The sequence below is a fragment of the Pristiophorus japonicus genome, chromosome 15 (genome assembly GCF_044704955.1).
Source record: "Pristiophorus japonicus isolate sPriJap1 chromosome 15, sPriJap1.hap1, whole genome shotgun sequence".
Taxonomy (NCBI): Eukaryota; Metazoa; Chordata; class Chondrichthyes; family Pristiophoridae; genus Pristiophorus; species Pristiophorus japonicus.
This window is the reverse complement of record NC_091991.1, coordinates 12,202,025-12,221,135: the sequence shown is the minus strand read 5'-3', so window position 1 is coordinate 12,221,135 and position 19,111 is coordinate 12,202,025. Positions and strand designations below refer to the sequence as shown.

The 19,111-nt window shown below is 45.5% G+C and overlaps 1 protein-coding gene across 1 annotated transcript in view; it reads right to left on the bottom strand.

Moving 5' to 3' along the window:
• LOC139281398 (CD9 antigen-like) overlaps nucleotides 1-19,111 on the bottom strand; it is a 47,256-nt gene that overhangs the window by 14,937 nt on the left and 13,208 nt on the right. Inside the window, exon 3 of the mRNA XM_070901556.1 lies at nucleotides 11,925-12,022. Within this exon, the coding sequence (XP_070757657.1) occupies nucleotides 11,925-12,022 (98 nt within the window). The remainder of the gene's footprint in view (nucleotides 1-11,924; nucleotides 12,023-19,111) is intronic.

Sequence of the window (19,111 nt, the reverse complement as noted above, 5' to 3'; positions counted from 1 at the left end):
ATATAGAGATCAAAGACCTGATTTTGTATAAGAGATGTTAGTGAACTCTGTTTTAGCAGACACTAGAAAACAGAGCGTGTGCGTCTCGCAAGCAGGGAGCATGCACTGGTTTTGTGAAGTGTGTGTCTCAGTAACTTTCATACTAGTTTTTGTGTAGTTATGAACTTTTAATAAAGATCCGATCCTGCCATTACTACAGCTGTAACACAAAAGCAAAATACTGCGGGTGCTGGAATCTGGAATAAAAACAGAAAATGCTGGGCATCTCAGCGGGTCAGGCAGCATCTGTGGAGAGAGAAACAGAGTTAACGTTTCGGGTCGATGACCCTTCTTCAGAACTGGAGAGTGTTCGGAAAGAACAGATTCTCCATTCCCACTCCGACCTCTCTGTCCTCGGTCTCCTACACTATTCCAACGACGAAGCTCAACGCAAGCTCGAGGAACAGCACCTCAGCTTTCGTTTAGGCACTTTACAGCCTTCTGGACTCAACATCGAGTTCAACAATTTCAGAGCGTAACCCCTGCCAATCTTTGGCTCCCTCCCCCCGAGCCTGTTTCTTTTTTCTCTCCTTGTATTTAATGGCAGCTGGTCATTATCCTGCCATTCACACCCTATCTTGAATAATGTTTTTCTAACTCCTGTCATTACCATTTGAATTTGGCCTATCATCCCTTTGGTCGCTCTAATCTCTCCTGCCTTCCACCCTATCACAGACCTTCCCTTTTGTTCTTTCCTCCCCTCCCTCTTTCAGTGCTTGTTAAGAATCTGTTCTTTGCGAACACTCTCCAGTTCTGACGTAGGGTCATCGACCCGAAAGGTTAACTCTGCTTCCCCTCCACAGATGCTGCCTGACCCGCTGATATTTCCCGCACTTTCTGTTTTATTACTACAACCGAGTGCATGTGTAATCTGACGTTTAAAGCAACTAAACGAAAAAAAGCAAGAAAGCAGTCCAACATCTCTGAAATTCCTGGTTTGAAATATAGGAACAGGAGGAGGCCATTCATCCAATCAAAGAGAAAATTATTATTTAAATGGAGAAAGATTGCAAAGTGCCGCAGTACAGCAGGATCTGGGGGTACTTCTACATGAAACACAAAAGGATAGTATGCAGATACAGCAAGGAAGGCCAATGATATCTTGGCCTTTATTGCAAAGGGGATGGAGTATAAAAGCAGGGAAGTCTTGCTGCAGCTATATAAGGTGTTGGTGAGGCCACACCTGGAATACTGCGTGCAGTTTTGGTTTCCATATTTACGAAAGGATATGCTTGCTTTGGAGGCAGTTCAGAGAAGGTTCACTAGGTTGATTCCGGAGATGAGGGGTTTGACTTATGAGGAAAGGTTGAGTAGGTTTGGCCTCTACTCATTGGAATTCAGAAGAATGAGAGGTGATCTTATCGAAACGTGTAAGATTATGAGGGGGCTTGATAAGGTGCATGCAGAGAGGATGTTTCCACTGATGGGGGAGACTAGAACTAGAGGGCATGATCTTAGAATAAGGGGCCACCCATTTATAACAGCGATGAGGAAAAGTTTCTTCTCTCAGAGGGTCGTAAATCTGTGGAATTCGCTGCCTCAGAGAGCTGTGGAAGCTGGGACATTGAATAAATTTAAGACAGAAATAGACAGTTTCTTAAACGATAAGAGGATAATGGGTTATGGGGAGCGGGTGGGGAAGTGGAGCTGAGCCCATGATCAGATCAGCCATGATCTTATTGAATGGCGGAGCAGGCTCAAGGGGCCGTATAGCCTACTCCTGTTCCTATTTCTTATGTTCTTATCCCCTTGAGCCTATTCCGCCATTCAATCAAACCATAACTAATCTGTATCTTAACCCCATTTACCCACCTCGGTTCGGTAACCCTTACTACCCTTACCCAACAAAAATCTGGTTTTGAAAGCTCCACTTGACCCCACCCGCATCCCCACCCACCCCCGCGGCCTCAACAGCTTTTTGGGGGAGAGAATTCCAGATTTCCACAACCCTTTGTGTGAAGAAGTGTTTCCTGACATCACCCTAGACTGATTCCTGGGATGGGGGGATTGCCCTATGAGGAGAGATTGAGTAGACGAGGCCCAAATTTTCTAGAGTTTAGAAGAATGAGAGGCGATCACATTAAAACCTATACAATTCTTAGAGGGCTTGACAGGGTTAATGCTGAGAGAATGTTTCCCCCTGGCTGGGGAGTCTAGAGCCAGGGGTCACAGTCTCAGAATAAGGGGTCGGCCATTTAGGACTGAGTTGAGGAGAAATATCTTCACTCAGAGGGTGGTGAATCTTTGGAATTCTCCACCCCAGAGAGCTGTGGAGGCTCAGTCGTTGAGTATATTCGAGACAGAGGGTCGAAAGGTTTTTGGGAACTAAGGAATATTGCAGGAAAGTGGAGTTAAGGCAGAAGATCAGCTGTGATCTCATTGAATGGCGGAACTGGCTCGAGGGGCTGAATGGCCTCTTCCTGTTCCTATTTCTTATCATTCCTGAACGGCTTGGTTCTAATTTTAAGGTTCTGCCTCCTTGTTCTAGACTTCCCGCACCAAAGGGAATAGTTTCTCTCTCTCTCTCTACCCTATCAAATCCTTTAATCGTCTTAAACGCCCCAATGAGTTCACCCCTTAATCTTCTATATTGCAGGAACTAAAAACCTAGTTTGTGCAACCTGTCCTTGTAATTTAACCCTTTTAGGTTTCGCTCGGGGATAGTCAAGTCTGCTGGGATTCCACTCCCACTTAAACCGGATCTTTACATTCCGGACGGGGAAGACTCAGGGAGCAGATCTTCTATCCCAGCAACGCTGGGAGTATGGTTGGGGTGTAGAGTGCGAGGGAGTTTCCAGGATCTCCTTGGGAATTACTCCCTTAATCCTCTTGAAAGGCCTCAGTGGAACTCATGTCATCGCCGATCCTTTACTAGACTAAGGTAATCAATGGTAGAGGGGATCAATGACCTTCTCTGGCATCGCACTGATTGCGGTGGGACCTGGAGTCTAGCCTCGGGAGGCGGGGGGCGGGGGGGGGGGGGCGGAAGACCCTCCGTTGGAATGGCTAGATACCACTCGCCTATACCAGTGTTCCATACGTTAGCCACGAGCCACACGTGGCTCATTGGCCGGACAAATGTGGCGGATTAGTAAATTAAAAAATTAGTAATAGACACTGTCGCTGGTCATGTGATCTCAATACCCGTATTGGCATGGCGTGTGAACTTTAACCTTATTATTGTTTGTTGGTAAAATGGGGAGCCGGAAAGCAGAGAGTGCTAGTGTTCTTGGATCGTTGAGTGTTTTACTTCCTTGGTTACCGAACGGTGGGAGATGTTTGTTCAGTAAATACACGCGTGTGAAGAATATTTACCTGGATCGTGTGTGTGAGGTGTTTTCTATTGAAGTCAGTGCGTGTGGTTAAAACGTGGTCACCCTAGCCCCACCTGTGGATAGTCAATGGTTTCTAGGTGACAACCCAGCTCTAGGTGGATGGATCTGATTGGACTGTGGCAGGCATTGCTGATGCACCCCTGCACTGGGGAGCACACCATGAAATGACCCCTCCCTGGGGTGTGGTTCAGATTCTCCGGCCTGGGGCGAGGACCAGCGTGGGCCTCCAGGAGTTTTGGGACCGTAGCTTGAAACAGCATTAACTTAGATTAACGCAGTTTAACATACTTTGGCACAGGTTAACTTAGTTTAGCACAATTTAACATAGTTTAGCACCATTTAACTTAGTTTAGCACAGTTTAACATAGTTTAGCACAATTTAACACAGCTTAGCACAGTTTAACTTACTTTGACACAGTTTAATTTAGTTTGACACCATTTAACATAGATTAGCACAGTTTAACTTAGTTTAGCACAGCTAAACATGATTTAGCACAGTTTAAAATAGTTTGACACATTTTAACTTAGTTTAGTGCAGTTTAACATAATTTGATACAGTTTAACATGGTTTAGCACAGTTTAACATAATTTGACATAGTTTAACTTGGTTTAGCACATTTTAACATAGTTTAGCACAGTTTTACATAGTTTGGCACAGTTTTACATAGTTTACTAGTTTCTCTAGTTTGTGGCTGCAGGTTGAGATTACTCAGCATTGCAGCTGTGTACAGCCAGTGTAATGTGCCGTAATTATATCATGTAGACACGGCTAATAGATGAGTTAGGAGTGGGGTCATTACTCATTCAGTTTTATCGTTCCTTATGTTGGCACCTTTAGCTCATAAGTCCAAAATGTTTTAACAATCGTCACGGAAGATAATAAAGCATTCTGCAGCTGTGGCTCCTCAAGGGAGAATCACAGAGCATCGGATTATAACAGAGCCACAGACTAAAGCCTGTTTCTGTCACATGTTGGTGTTTGTTGAGAGGAAACTTTGACTGGCTCTATGTTTAAACAAATTGCTCTTCTGTGTAAGATTTGTCACATTTCTATAAATTCCCCGAGTCGGTCAGACAGCTGTACAGGAAATGATGGGGTGTTCAGCATGGTACAATACACACAACCCTGGACAGGGGAAGGGAGGCTTAAATTATGATACAGCACAGAAAGAGGCCATCCGGCCCAACTCTGAGAAGTGGGAGCGATGTAAAGAGCAGCAGAGGACGTCAAAAAAAGATTGTGAGAGCTGCAAAAAAGGAATATGAAACGAAACGTGCAAGGGATATAAAGACTAACACAACAATTATATTAAAGGAAAAAGGGGAGTCAAGGATAATGTGTGCCCTTTAACAACAGTTGCGGGTAATATTGCAAATGATAATAAGGAACTGACAGACTTGCTGAATAATTACTTGTGTCAGTCTTCCAGAGAAATGAATAAGCAATCTAGGGCTGGGACTCGCTACAGTTAACGTAAGCAAGAGATGTCTCGGAGTGGGTGCAGGACATTCTGAAAAGGGAGGGTGACAGTCAGTTGTCGTGGTGCACATTGGTACCAACGATATAGGTAAAAAAAAGGGATGAGGTCCTACGAGACGAATTTAAGGAGCTAGGAGCTAAATTAAAAAGTAGGACCTCAAAAGTAGTAATCTCGGGATTGCCACGTGATAGTCAGAGTAGGAATCGCAGGATAGCGCAGATGAATACGTGGCTTGAGCAGTGGTGCAGCAGGGAGGGATTCAAATTCCTGGGGCATTGGAACCGGTTCTGGGGGAGGTGGGACCAGTACAAACCGGACGGTCTGCACCTAGGCAGGACCGGAACCAATGTCCTCGGGGGAGTGTTTGCTAGTGCTGTTGGGGAGGAGTTAAACTAATATGGCAGGGGGATGGGAACCAATGCAGGGAGACAGAGGGAGACAAAATGGAGACAGAAGCAAAAGACATAAGGGAGATGAGTAAAAGTGGAGGGCAGAGAAACCCAAGGCAAAAAACAAAAAGGGCCACTGTACAGCAAAATTCTAAAGGTCAAAGTGTAATAAAAAGGCAAGCCTGAAAGCTCGATGCCTCAAGGCGAGGAGTATTCGGAACCCAGGAAAGGGCTCTGAGCTAGTTAGAGTGGGTGAGAACGCAAATGAACAGGACCCCAAGAAAGAATGCAAAAGGCAGGAGGCAACAGAGCAGAGTAGCACTGGGGTAAGTGTAAACCACAAGGTGATAGGAAGGGACAATATGTATGAATATAAAGGGGCTGCAGGAGGGGTCAAAACTAAAAATCATGGTCTAAGAACTAGTATTAAAACACTCTACCTAAACGCACGCAGCATTCGAAATAAAGTAAATGAGTTGACGGCACAAATCATTACAGAAACGTGGTTGCAGGGTGGCCAAGACTGGGAATTAAACATACAGGGGTATCTGACAATTCGGAAAGATAGACAAGAAGGGAAATGAGGTGGGGTAGCTCAGTTAATAAAGGATGATATCAGGGCAGTTGTGAGAGATGATATTGGCTCTAATGAACAAAATGTTGAATCATTGTGGGTGGAGATTAAAGATAGTAAAGGGAAAAAGTCACTGGTGGGCGTAATTTATAGGCCCCCAAATAATAACTTCACGGTGGGCCGGACAATAATCAAGGGAATAATGGAGGCATGTGAAAAAAGAACGGCAGTAATCATGGGGAATTTTAACCTACATATCGATTGGTCAAATCAAATCACACGGGGTAGCCTGGAGGAGGAATTCATAGAATGCATACGGGATTGTTTCTTAGAACAGTATGTTACAGATCCTACAAGGGAGCAAGCCATCTTAGATCTGATCCTGTGTAATGAGACAGGAAAAATAAACGATCTCCTAGTAAAAGATCCTCTCGGAATGAATGATTACAGTATGGTTAAATTTGTAATACAGATTGAGGGTGAGGAAGTAGTGTCTCAAATGAGCGTACTATGCTTAAACAAAGGGGACTACAGTGGGATGAGGGCAGAGTTGGCTAAAGTAGACTGGGAACACAGACTAAACGGTGGCACAATTGAGGAACAGTGGAGGACTTTTAAGGAGTTCTTTCATAGTGCTCAACAAAAATATATTGCAGTGAAAAAGAAGGGCGGTAAGAGAAGGGATAACCAGCCGTGGATAACCAAGGAAATAAAGGAGAGTATCAAATTAAAAACCAATGCATATAAGGTGGCCAAGGTTAGTGGGAAACTAGAAGTTTGGGAAAATTTTAAACGACAGCAAAGAATGACTAAGAAAGCAATAAAGAAAGGAAAGATAGATTACGAAAGTAAACTATAGCAAAAGCTTTTACCGATATATAAAACGGAAAAGAGTGACCAAAGTAAATGTTGGTCCCTTAGAACATGAGAAGGGGGATTTAATAATGGGAAATGTGGAAATGGCTAAGACCTTAAACAATTATTTTGCTTCCGTCTTCACAGTGGAAGACACAAAAACCATGCCAAAAATTGCTGGTCACGGGAATGTGGGAAGGGAGGACCTTGAGACAATCACTATCACTAGGGAGGTAGTGCTGGACAGGCTAATGGGACTCAAGGTAGACAAGTCCCCTGGTCCTGATGAAATGCATCCCAGGGTATTAAAAGAGATGGCAGAAGTTATAGCAGATGCATTCGTTATAATCTACCAAAATTCTCTGGACTCTGGGCAGGTACCAGCGGATTGGAAAGCAGCTAATGTAACGCCTCTGTTTAAAAAAGGGGGCAGACAAAAGGCAGGTAACTGTAGGCCGGTTAGTTTAACATCTGTAGTGGGGAAAATGCTTGAAGCTATTTCTTCATTAAGGAAGAAATAGCGGGACATCTACATAGGAATAGTGCAATCAAGCAGACGCAACATGGATTCATGAAGGGGAAATCATGTTTAACTTATTTACTGGAATTCTTTGAGGATGTAACGAGCATGGTGGATAAAGGTGTACCGATGAATGTAGTGTATTTAGATTTCCAAAAGACATTCGATAAGGTGCCACACAAAATGTTACTGCAAAAGATAAAGGTACACGGAGTCAGAGGAAATGTATTGCCATGGATCGAGAATTGGCTGGCTAACAGAAAGCAGAGAGTCGGGATAAATGGGTCCTTTTCGGGTTGGAAATCGGTGGTTAGTGGTGTGCCACAGGGATTGGTGCTGGGACCACAACTGTTTACAATATACATAGATGACCTGGAAGAGGGGACAGAGTATAGTGTAATAAAATTTGCAGATGACACAAAGATTAGTGGGAAAGCGGGTTGTGTAGAGGACACAGAGAGACTGCAAAGGGATTTAGATAGATTAAGCGAATGGGCTAAGGTTTGGCAGATGGAATACAATGTCGGAAAATGTGAGGTCATCCACCTTGGAAAAAAAACCCAGTAAAAGGGAATATTATTTGAATGGGAAGAAATTACAACATGCTGCGGTGCAGAGGGACCTGGGGGTCCTTGTGCATGAATCCCAAAAAGTTAGTTTGCAGGTGCAGCAGGTAATCAGGAAGTCAAATGGAATGTTAGCCTTCCTTGCGAGAGGGATGGAGTACAAAAGCAGGGAGGTCCTGCTGCAACTGTACAGGGTATTGGTGAGGCCGCACCTGGAGTGCAGTTTTGAGCACCTTACGTAAGGAAAGATATACTAGCCTTGGAGGGGGTACAGAGACGATTCACTAGGCTGATTCCGGAGATGAGGGGGTTACCTTATGATGATAGATTGAGTAGACTGGGTCTTTACTCATTGGAGTTCAAAAGGATGAGTGGTGATCGTATAGAAACATTCAAAATAATGAAAGGGACAGACAAGATAGAGGCAGAGAGGTTGTTTCCACTGGTCGAGGAGACTAGAACTAGGGGGCACAGCCTCAAAATATGTGGGAGCCAATTTAAAACCGAGCTGAGAAGGAATTTCTTCTCCCAGAGGGTTGTGAATCTGTGGAATTCTCTGCTCAAGGAAGAAGTTGAGGCTAGCTCATTGAATGTATTCAAATCACAGATAGACTGATTTTTAACCAATAAGGGAATTAAGGGTTACGGGGAGTGGGCGGGTAAGTGGAGCTGAGTCCACGGCCAGATCAGCCATGATCTTTTTGAATGGCGGAGCAGGCTCGAGGGGCTAGATGGCCTACGCCTGTTCCAATTCTTATGTTCTTATGTTCTTAGAACAGTATTAGAAAAAATAATAGCATTAAGGAGTAATAAAAGTGGGGTGGGGAGGAGGGGGGTGGCGGCAGAACTAATCACAAATGCGCTTTCAGAGAGCCAGTGCCGTCACGATGGGCCGAATGGCCTCCTTCAGTGCTGTAGGTTTCTGGCTAATGACAGATGTCAGGCTGCAAATACATCTGAGAATCAGGCTATATATAGAAAGGTCAGAGGGGAAGTGAAAAAGAAAATAAGGCTCAACGAGAGGGTATGAGAATAGAATGGCGGCCAACATAAAAAGGAATCCAAAAGTTTTCTATAGGCATATAAATAGTAAACGGGTAGTAAGGGGAGGGGTTTGGGACAATTAGGGGCCAAAAAGGAGACCTATGCATGGAGACAGAGGGTGTGGCTGAGGTACTAAATGAGTACGTTGCATCTATCTTCAACAAGGAAGAGGATGCTGCCAAAGACACAGTGAAGGAGGAGGTAGTGGAGATACTGGATAGGATATAAATTGATAAATAGGAGGTATTAGAAAGGCTGGCTGTACTTAAAGTAGATAAATCACCAGGAGCAGATGGGATACATCCAAGGATGCTGAGAGAATTGAGGGCAGAAATCGCGGAGGTACTGGCCATAATCTTCCAATCCTCCATAGATACGGGGGGAGGTGCCAGAGGACTGGAGAATTGCAAATGTTACACCCTTGTTCACAAAGGGTGTAAGGATAAACCCAGCCAGTCAGTCGGTAGTGCGGAAGCTTTTAGAAACAGTAATTAGGGACAAAATTAACAGTCACTTGGACAAGTGTGGATTAATTAAGGAAAGCCAGCACGGATTTATTAAAGGCAAATTGTGTTTAACCAACTTGATAGAGTTTTTTGATGAGGTAACAGAGAGGGTTGATAAGGGCGATGCAGTTGACATGGTGTACTTGGACTTCCAAAAGGCATTTGATAAAGTGCCACATAATAGGCTTACCGGCAAAGTTGAGGCCCATGGAATAAAAGGGACAGGGGCAGCATGGATAAGGAACTGGCTCAGTGACAGGAAACAGAGAGTAGTGGTGAACGGTTGTCTTTCGGACTGGAGGAAGGTATTCCCCAGGGGTCGGTACTGGGACCCCTGCTTTTCTTGATATATATTAAATGACTTGGATGTGGGTGTACAGGGCACGATTTCAAAATTTGCAGATGACACAGAACTTGGTAATATAGTGAACAGTGAGGAGGAGAGGGATACACTTCAGGAAGACATCGACGAAATGGGCGGATGAAATTTAACGCAGAAAAGTGTGAAGTGATGCATTTTGATAGAAAGAATGATGAGAGGAAATATAAATTAAAGGGTACAATCCTAAAGAGGGTACATGAACAGAGAGACCTGGGGGTATATGTGCACAGATCGTTGAAGGTGACAGGGCAGATTGAGAAAGCGGTTAAAAAGGCTTACAGGATCCTGGGCTTCATAAATAGAGACAAAGAGTACAAAAGCGGGGATATTATGATGAACCTGTATAAAACACTGGTTCAGCCCCAACTGGAGGATTGTGTCCAATTCTGGGCACCGCACATTAGGAAAGATGTGAAGGCCTTAGAGAGGGTGCGGGAAAGATTTACGAGAATGGTTCCAGGGATGAGGGACTTCAGTTACGTTGATGGACTGGAGAAGCTGGGGTTGTTCTCCTTGGAGCAGAGAAGATTGAGAGGAGATCTGATCGAGGTGTTCAAAATCATGAGGGGTCTGGACAGAGTAGAGAGAAACTGTTCCCATTGGTGGATGACTGACAGAAGAACCAAGAAAACACTTTCTACGCAGCGAGTGGTTAGGATCTGGAATGCATGGCCTGAAAGGGTGGTGAAGGCAGACTCAATCGTATCTATCAAAGGGGAATTGGATAAATATCTGAAGGATAAAAATTTGGAGGGCTATGGAGAAAGGGCGGGGGGAATGGAACTAGCTGAGAGTCAGCACGGGCTCGGTGGGCTGAATGGCCTTCTTCCGTGCTGTAACTATTCTATGATTCTATGATGATTCTAAATGCCCAGGACCTGATGGTTTCCATCCCAGGGTTTTAAAGGAAGTCAGTGAGGAAATAGCAGATGCTTTAGCCATAATCTTCCAAAGCTGTCTCGATTCAGAAATTATCCCTTTAGATTGGAAAATTACAAATGTGACTCCATTAGTTAAACAAGGTGTGAGAGAGAAACCAGGACATTATAAACCTGTTAATCTAACATCTATTGTGGAGAAGTTATTGGAATCTATAATTAAGGACAGAGTGACTGAGCACAGAGAGAAATTTGAGCTGATTAGAGAGAGCCAACATGGATTTGTAAAGGGGAGGTCATGTCTAACGAACTTAATGAATTTTTTGAGGAAGTAACGAAAGTAGCAGACCAGGGAATGTCTATGGATGTAGTTTATATGGACTTCCAGAAGGCATTTGAGAAGGTTCCACATGAGAGAGTATTAGCTAAAATTAAAGCTCGTGGAATTGAAGCCAGATTATTGGCTAGGTTAGGTGATTGGTTGAACGGTAGATGACGGAGAGTAGGGATGATGGGTATTTACTCGAATTGGAGGGAAGTGACTAATGATGTCCCCCAGGGATCTGTGCTGGGGCCTCAACTATTCACTGCATTTATTGATGACTTAGATAATACAATAGAGAGCCACATATCTAAATTTGCCGATGACACAAAGGTTGGTGTCACAGTAAGTAGTAAATAGAATGACACAGAGACATTGATAGATTGAGTGAGTGGGCAAAACTGTGGCAGATGGATGTAAGTGAGAGATCATCCACTTTGGACTGAGAAAGGATCGATCTGATTATTATTTAAATGGTGAAAAGCTAGGAACAACGGATATCCAAAGAGATTGAGGGGTCCATGCACACAGATCGCTAAAATGTAATAGTCAGTTACAAAAAATGTCCCAAAGGCTAATGAAATGTTAACCTTTGTAATGAGAGGGCTAGAATATAAAAGTGGAGCATTTTGCTATAGCCATACAAAGCCCTGGTTCAACCACACCTGGAGCACTATGTACAGTTCTGGGCACCGCACCTTAGCAAGGATATATTGGCCTTGGAAGGAGTACAGCACAGATTCAGCAGAATGTTACCAGCGCTCCAAGGGTTCGATTATAAGGCGAGATTACATAAACTGCATTCTCTGGTTATAGAAGGTTAATGTGTTAACTGATTGAGCTTTTTAGGATTTTGAACGGAATTGATAGAATAGGTAGAAAGAAACACGCAGATAACATGCACATACAGCAGACTACACATTCACTGGAATAACTTCGTTTTAGTACAGTCTCATTGATATACCCGCACCAGTACTGATAACATTTCCAAGTCGCGTGTACAGGGGTGACAGTGTAACCAGTGTGTACTTACAACCCAAAGCAGACACTTCGAATCACGAGTCGCTCCAAAGTATCCTGTGAATCCAGAGACCAGCAACATGGCCCCTGCTGCCCACATGGCATAAATACCTAGAGGGAAATCAGACACGGTCAAATGCACGATCATTGTCTTCATTTGGCTTCATCATTACTCCAATCCCTTCCCCTTCAGCATGTCACTGCCTCCCCATCCCATGCTCAACTCACCTGTTCAAATTCCAACCCATCGCACCTCACCGAAACAGTCGCAATCCGCCACACCTTCTGGGGCTCGCACCATGGGGTGTTTTTTTTTATTCATTCATGGGATGTGGGCAACGCCAGCATTTATTGCCCATCCCAAATTGCCCTTGAGAAGGTGGTGTTGAGCCGTCTCCTTGAACCGCTGCAGTCCGTGTGGTGAAGGTGCTCCCACAGTGCTGTTAGGGAGGGAGTTCCAGGATTTTGACCAGGCGACGATGAAGGAACGGCCGATATATTTCCAGGTCAGGATGGTGTCTGACTTGGAAGGGAACGTGGAGGTGGTGGTGTTCCTATGCGCTTGCTGCCCTTGTCCTTCTAGGTGGTAGAGGTCGTGGGTTTGGGAGGTGCTGCCGAAGAAGCCTTGGCGAGTTGCTGCAGTGCTTCTTGTAGATGGCACACACTGCAGCCACGGTGCGCCGGTGGTGGAGGGAGTGAGTGTTGAAGGTGGTGGATGGGGTGCCAATCAATCGGGCTGCTTTGTCCTGGATGGTGTTGAGCTTCTTCAGTGTTGTTGGAGCTGCACTCACCCAGGCAAGTGGAGAGTATTCCATCACACTCCTGACTTTTGCCTTGTCGATGGTGGAAAGGCTTTGGAGAGTCAGGAGGTGAGACACTTGCTGCAGAATACCCAGCTTCTGACCTGCTCTTGTTGCCACAGTATTTATGTGGCTGGTCCAGTTAAGTTTCTGGTCAATGGTGACCCCCAGGATGTTGATGGTGGGGGAATCAGTGATGGTAACTCTGGGAGGAGCGTCTAAGTGAGAGTCTAACCATTGCTGCTGACGTTCAACGGCATTACCATTGCCAAATCTCCCACCGTCAACATCCTGGGGGTCACCATTGACCAGAAAGTTAACTGGACCAGCCACATAAATAGTGTGGTAACAAGAGCGGGTCAGAGGCTGGGTATTCTGTGGTGAGTGTCTCACCTCCTGACTCCCCAAACCTTCCCACCAACTACAAGGCACAAGTCAGGAGTGTGATGGAATATTCTCTACTTACCTGGATGAATGCAGCTCCAACAACACTCAAGAAGCTCGACACCATCCAGGACAAAGCAGCCCGCTTGATTGGCACCCCATCCACCACCTTAAACATTCACTCCCTCCACCACCGGTGTACCGTGGCTGCAGTGTGTACCATCTACAAGATGCACTGCAGCAACTCGCCAAGGCTTCTTTGGCAAACCCACGACCTCTACCACCTAGAAGGACAAGAGCAGCAGGTGCATGGGAACACCATCACCTCCAAATTCCCCTCCAATTCACACACCATCCTGACTTGGAAATAAATCGCCATTCCTTCATTGTTGCTGGATCAAAATCCTGGAACTCCCTCCCTAACAGCACTGTGGGAGCACCTTCACCACACGGACTGCAGCGTTTCAAGAAGGCGGCTCATCACCACCTTCCAGAACCAGGGGTCACAGTCTAAGGATAAGGGGTAAGCCATTTAGGACTGAGATGAGGAGAAACTTCTTCACCCAGAGAGTGGTGAACCTGTGGAATTCTCTACCACAGAAAGTTGTTGAGGCCAATTCACTAAATATATTCAAAAAGGAGTTAGATATAGTCCTTACTACTAGGGGGATCAAGGGGTATGGCAAGAAAGCAGGAATGGGGTACTGAGGTTGCATGTTCAGCCATGAACTCATTGAATGGCGGTGCAGGCTCGAAGGGCCGAATGGCCTACTCCTGCACCTATTTTCTATGTTTCTATGTTTCTATGTTTCTCGAGGGTGATTAGGGATGGGCAATAAATGCCAGCCTTGCCAGCGACGCCCACATCCCAGGAACAAATTTTAACATTTTTAAACACCTCGATTAGATCAGTCCTCAATCTTCTAAACACAAGGGATTCCAAGCCAGGTTTCCTCATAATTTAACCCTATTAACCTCTATTATTCTGGTAAATCTGCGCTCACCCCTCCAAGGCTAATTTGAAGATTGAGCTGTGAATTTCAATCATAACGAGAGCTAATCTTGTGAAGGAAGGGCACGGTTGGATGTATCAGCTCCGCAGGTCCTTTAATTGTTGAAAAGCAATCAGTGACTGATTTAGGCAGGAAGAAGGGGATGTGGCCCTATCCTGTTGCCTTGCTTGTCTCCTGCTCGGGAAGTCCCAGCCTGACCTGATCCATCAGGACTCCCGTGAGTCTGAACTGCAGCATTTTCTGTACATTTCACGTGTGTAACTGGTATATATTCTAGGGTAATCGCTAGAAAAATCACCTTTGAATGTAAACGCACAGGGAGTCCTTTGTGTTGTGCCCCAGGGTCAGGTCCTAATGTAAATCTCACACATGGGATTCTTGAGCCTGTTCCGTCATTCAATTAGACCATGGCTGATCTGTATCTTAACTCCATCCAGGACATTAGCCCGTGTCCTAACTCGCACCAAGTCCCGCTCACCCATCATTCCCCTGTGCTCGCAGACCTACATTGGCTTCCAGTTAAGCAACGCCTCGATTTAAAAATTCTCATCTTTGTTTACAAATCCCTCCATGGCCTCGCCCCCCCCCCCCCACCCCCTCCCTATCTCTGTAATCCCCTCCAGCCCCTCAACCCTCCGAGATGTCTGCACTCCTCTAATTCCGCCCTCTTGAGCATCCCTGATTATAATCGCTCAACCATTGGCGGCCGTGCCTTCGGCTGCCTGGGTCCTAAGTTCTGGGATTCCCTCCCTAAACCTCTCTGCCTCTCTACCTCACCCTCCTTGTTTAAGACACTCCTTAAAACCTACCTCTTTGACCAAGCTTTTGATCACCTGCCCTAATATCTCCTTATGTGGCTTGGTGCCAAACCTTCTTTGATAACGCTCCTGTGAAGCGCCTTGAGACATTTTACTACGTTAAAAAAAAAGATCAACTTGCATTTATATAGTGCCTTTCATGACAGCCGGACGCCTCAAAGCCCTTCACAGCCAGTGAAGTACTTTTGGAGTGTACTCACTGTTGTTAAAGGTGCTATATAAATACAAGTTGTTGTTGGTTAGTGACATTGGCCCTGAATTCGCGGCACCTTCGGGTGCAGATGAGGTGCGCACACACCCATAGGGGCCCGCAAGTTCCAGGTTTAGGTACGCGAAGCGCATGCATCTAAACCCAGAACTTGAGATCGGTCAAGAATCTTCTTGACAGATTGCAGGCATCTGGAAGTAAAGTGCCTCTGCGGGAGGAGAGTTGGGCTATTTGCCCAACGAATACCCTTGAATTGCTTATGACTGATAAAAGCAGGAGTAAGGCTTTTAAAGGACAGATTAAAAACATTTATTTTCCAATAATTTAAACATTTAAAATTCTAATAAATCTGGTAAGTTTATTTTTAGACCCTTTAAAATTTGTAAATGTATTTCTCAAAATTTTTTATTAATTTTGAATGATTAATTAAATTCCATTTTGTTTAGTTTTAAATATGTGCGATGTTTTTTAAATTTATTTTTATGTGTTTGTGTGTTTTTGGGGTATTCCCATTCATAATTGTAGTGTGGAACTCACCACAAGTATGAATGGGAATCTCTCTACTCTCATTGGTTGGGCTGGCCCACCTGATCCCAGGGATGTGTGCGAATCGCCTGCACCCCTGGGTTACGTGGACCACAAATCTCTGAGCCTCCCAGACCACCAGGTAAATTCATAGAAATATTTCAGGTCGGAGGCCTCCGGCCGTAATTTCTGGACTGGTACCATTTTTTTAATCACAGTGCCTTGGGTAGAGTTCAAAGTTCATGTTTTACATTTTTATAAAAATATCAAAAAGAAATTCACAGTTAGTTTTAGGATGTTTACCTGCCTTAACAGCGGCTCCCTGACTGATGTAAGGAGCGTGTGGATGAGACAATAAGCAGCAGGTCCTGGCCAGCTGTGTAAATGGCCAGTTTTACTGCCAATTGTAAAATGCAATCGTAGGCCAGAAATTTCTTTGCACGGACCGGCCGAGGGCAAACTGGGCTCAGAGAGCTTTCCCTGCGCCAGTCTGAGGCACACGCAATACCAGGCCTCCATCCTCATTTACATCAAACACTCGGCAAGGGCATTTCAATTTCAGGTCATTGCATCTCTGTCAGTCACCCTCAGCTAGGTCTCGGAAGGGGAGGAGGCAGTGATCGGGAGAGGGAAGGACCAGTGACCGGGAAGGAAGAGGGAGGGAGGGAATGGGAAGGGGGCAGTGATTGGGGGGGGGAGGTCGGAGGGGGAGAAGGAAGAGGGAGGGAGGGAATGGGGAGGGGGCAGTAATCGGGGGAAGGGGAGTTGGAGGGGGAGAAGGAAGAGGGAGGGAGGGAATGGGGAGGGGGAAGTGATTTGGGGGGGGTCGGAGGGGGAGAAAGAGCGAGGGGGCAGAGATCATTCAAAAGGCAGTGACCGGGGATTGGAGGAGCCAGTGATTGGGGGGGAGGCAGTGGTTGGAGGAAGAGGAGGGGGGATGGTAGGGAGGGGCAGAAGGGAGGGGCAGAGATCAGGAATGAGCAAGGAGCCAGTGATGGGGAGGGAGGCAGTGGTTGGAGGAGGAGGGGGAGGGGAATCGTAGAGAGGAAGAGAGGGGAGAGGCAGAGATCGGGAATGGGAGAGGGGCCAGTGAAGGGGGAAGGAGGAGGAGGAGGTAATCGGGAGGGGTGTGAGCTGCACGTCCCGATCCCACACACAGGTCAGTATTTGATATAAAACATACCATTGTGGTGGCCGCCTGTAGCGGTTCCTGTAAGGACCCCTGGTAAGGCGGTAGATAGTCCTGGTTTTCCTGAATGGAGCAACCCCGCACAGGCAGTGTGCAGGGCAGCCCAATGTGGATACCAATATGGCTGGTGCCACATTTGCAGTTCAGCATGTGCGTGCGCTGACACCACGCTGGGCGCTTTACCCTGGTTATAGGCCTTTAAAACAGGCTCCATGTCAATGACGTTCTAGGCCTCAGAGTGTTTTGTGGTCCCCCCCCCCCTCTGGGACATAGGAACATAAAGAGGCCATTCAGCCCCTCGAGCCTGTTCTGCCATTCAATGTGATCATGGCTGATCTGCGACCTAACTCCATATACCCGCCTTTGGCCCATATCCCTCAATACCTTTGGTTAACAAAAATCTATCAATCTCCGATTTAAAATTAACAATTGATCCAGCATCAATTGCCGTTAGCAGAAGAGAGTTCCAAACTTCTACCACTCTTTGCTGGTTTTCTAATTTCATTCCTGAAAGGTCTGGCTCTAATTTTCAGACTTTGCCCCCTAGTCCTAGAATCCCCAACCAGCAGAAATAGTTTCTCTCTAGCTACACTATCTGTTTCCCTTAATTTCCTCAATCAGATTGCCCTTTAACTGTCTAAATTCTAGGGAATACAACCCTACTTTGTGTAATTTAGAAGAATGAGAGGGGATCTCATAGAAACATATAAAATTCTGACGGGGCTGGACAGGTTAGATGCAGGAAGAATGTTCCCGATGTTGGGGAAGTCCAGAGCCAGGGGTCACAGTCTAAGGATAAGGGGCAAGCCATTTAGGACCTAGATGATGAGAAACTTCTTCACGCAGAGAATTGTGAACCTGTGGAATTCCCTACCACAGAAAGTTGTTGAGGCCAGTTCGTTAGATATATTCAAGAGGGAGTTAGATGTGGCCCTTACGGCTAAAGGGATCAAGGAGTATGGAGAGAAAGCAGGAACGGGGTACTGAAGTTGCAAAAATGATCAGCCATGATCATATTGAATGGCGGTGCAGGCTCGAAGGGCCGAATGGCCTACTCCTGCACCTATTTTCTATGTTTCTATGTAATCTCCCCTCGTAACTTAACCCTTGAAGTCCGGGTAAACTAAGCAGTCACGCTCATTAAACTCACAAAGGATGCAGGACAGCCCTGAATAGAATGAAACTTGTCTGTTTTAGGAATCCTAACTTACCACCTGCTTCATCATCTTCATTCAGTCAGCCAAGTGTGACTGGGACAGATGCAAAGAAATGCAAAAAAAATGCAGAGGTATTCTGTATATAAAAAATATTGTTAGCATTCTACAAAAATGGTGCAGTGGTTATTTAACATACAGATAATTATTTTTATAGTTATATTATGCACCTTATACCGCATATGGCTTTAGCCCATTTCCCTGCACAATAAAGTCCACATCATGAGTCAGTCATGAGGGGCTTTGATCGAGTCAAAAAGGAGAAACTGTCTCCAGTGGCAGGAGGGTCGGTAGCCAGAGGGCTCCGATTTAAGATCTTTGGCAAAAGAACCAGAGGGGGAGATGAGGAGAAATCTTTTTACGCAGCGAGTTGTTGTCATCTAGAATGTTCTGCCTGAAAGGACGGTGGAAGCAACAACAACAACAACAACAAATTCTATTTATATAGCGCCTTTAACGCACTAAAACTTCCCAAGGCGCTTCACAGGAACTTCATGCGCTAAAGATTTGACACCGAGCCTCGTAAGTAGGAATTAGCGCAGGTGACCAAAAGCTTGGTGAAAGTGGGAGGTTTTTAAGAAGCGTCTTGAAGGAGGAAAACGAGGTAGAGAGGTGGAGAGGTTTAGGGAGGGAGTTCCAGAGCTTGGGGCCCAGGCAACAGAAGGCACGGCCACCGATGGTGGAGCGATTATAATCAGGGATGCTCAGGAGGGCAGAATTAGAGGAGCACAGACATCTCGGGGGAGTTGTGGAGCTGAAGGAGATTACAGAAATAGATTCAATAATAACTTTCAAAAGAGAATGGAATAAATATTTGAAAAGGTGTTATTTGCAGGGCTATGGGGAAAGAGCAGGGGGAGTGGGACTAATTGGATCGCTCTTTCAAAGAGCCGGCACTGACACGATTGGCCGAATCTGAGTTGTATCATTCTATTGGATTAAATTCCAAGTGGAGAAAAGGTCCTTCCTGACAGCGAGGATGGGAAATTCAATTCTACCCTCACACATTCTTTATGTCTGTAATGCACTTATGAACGACTCCACGAGGC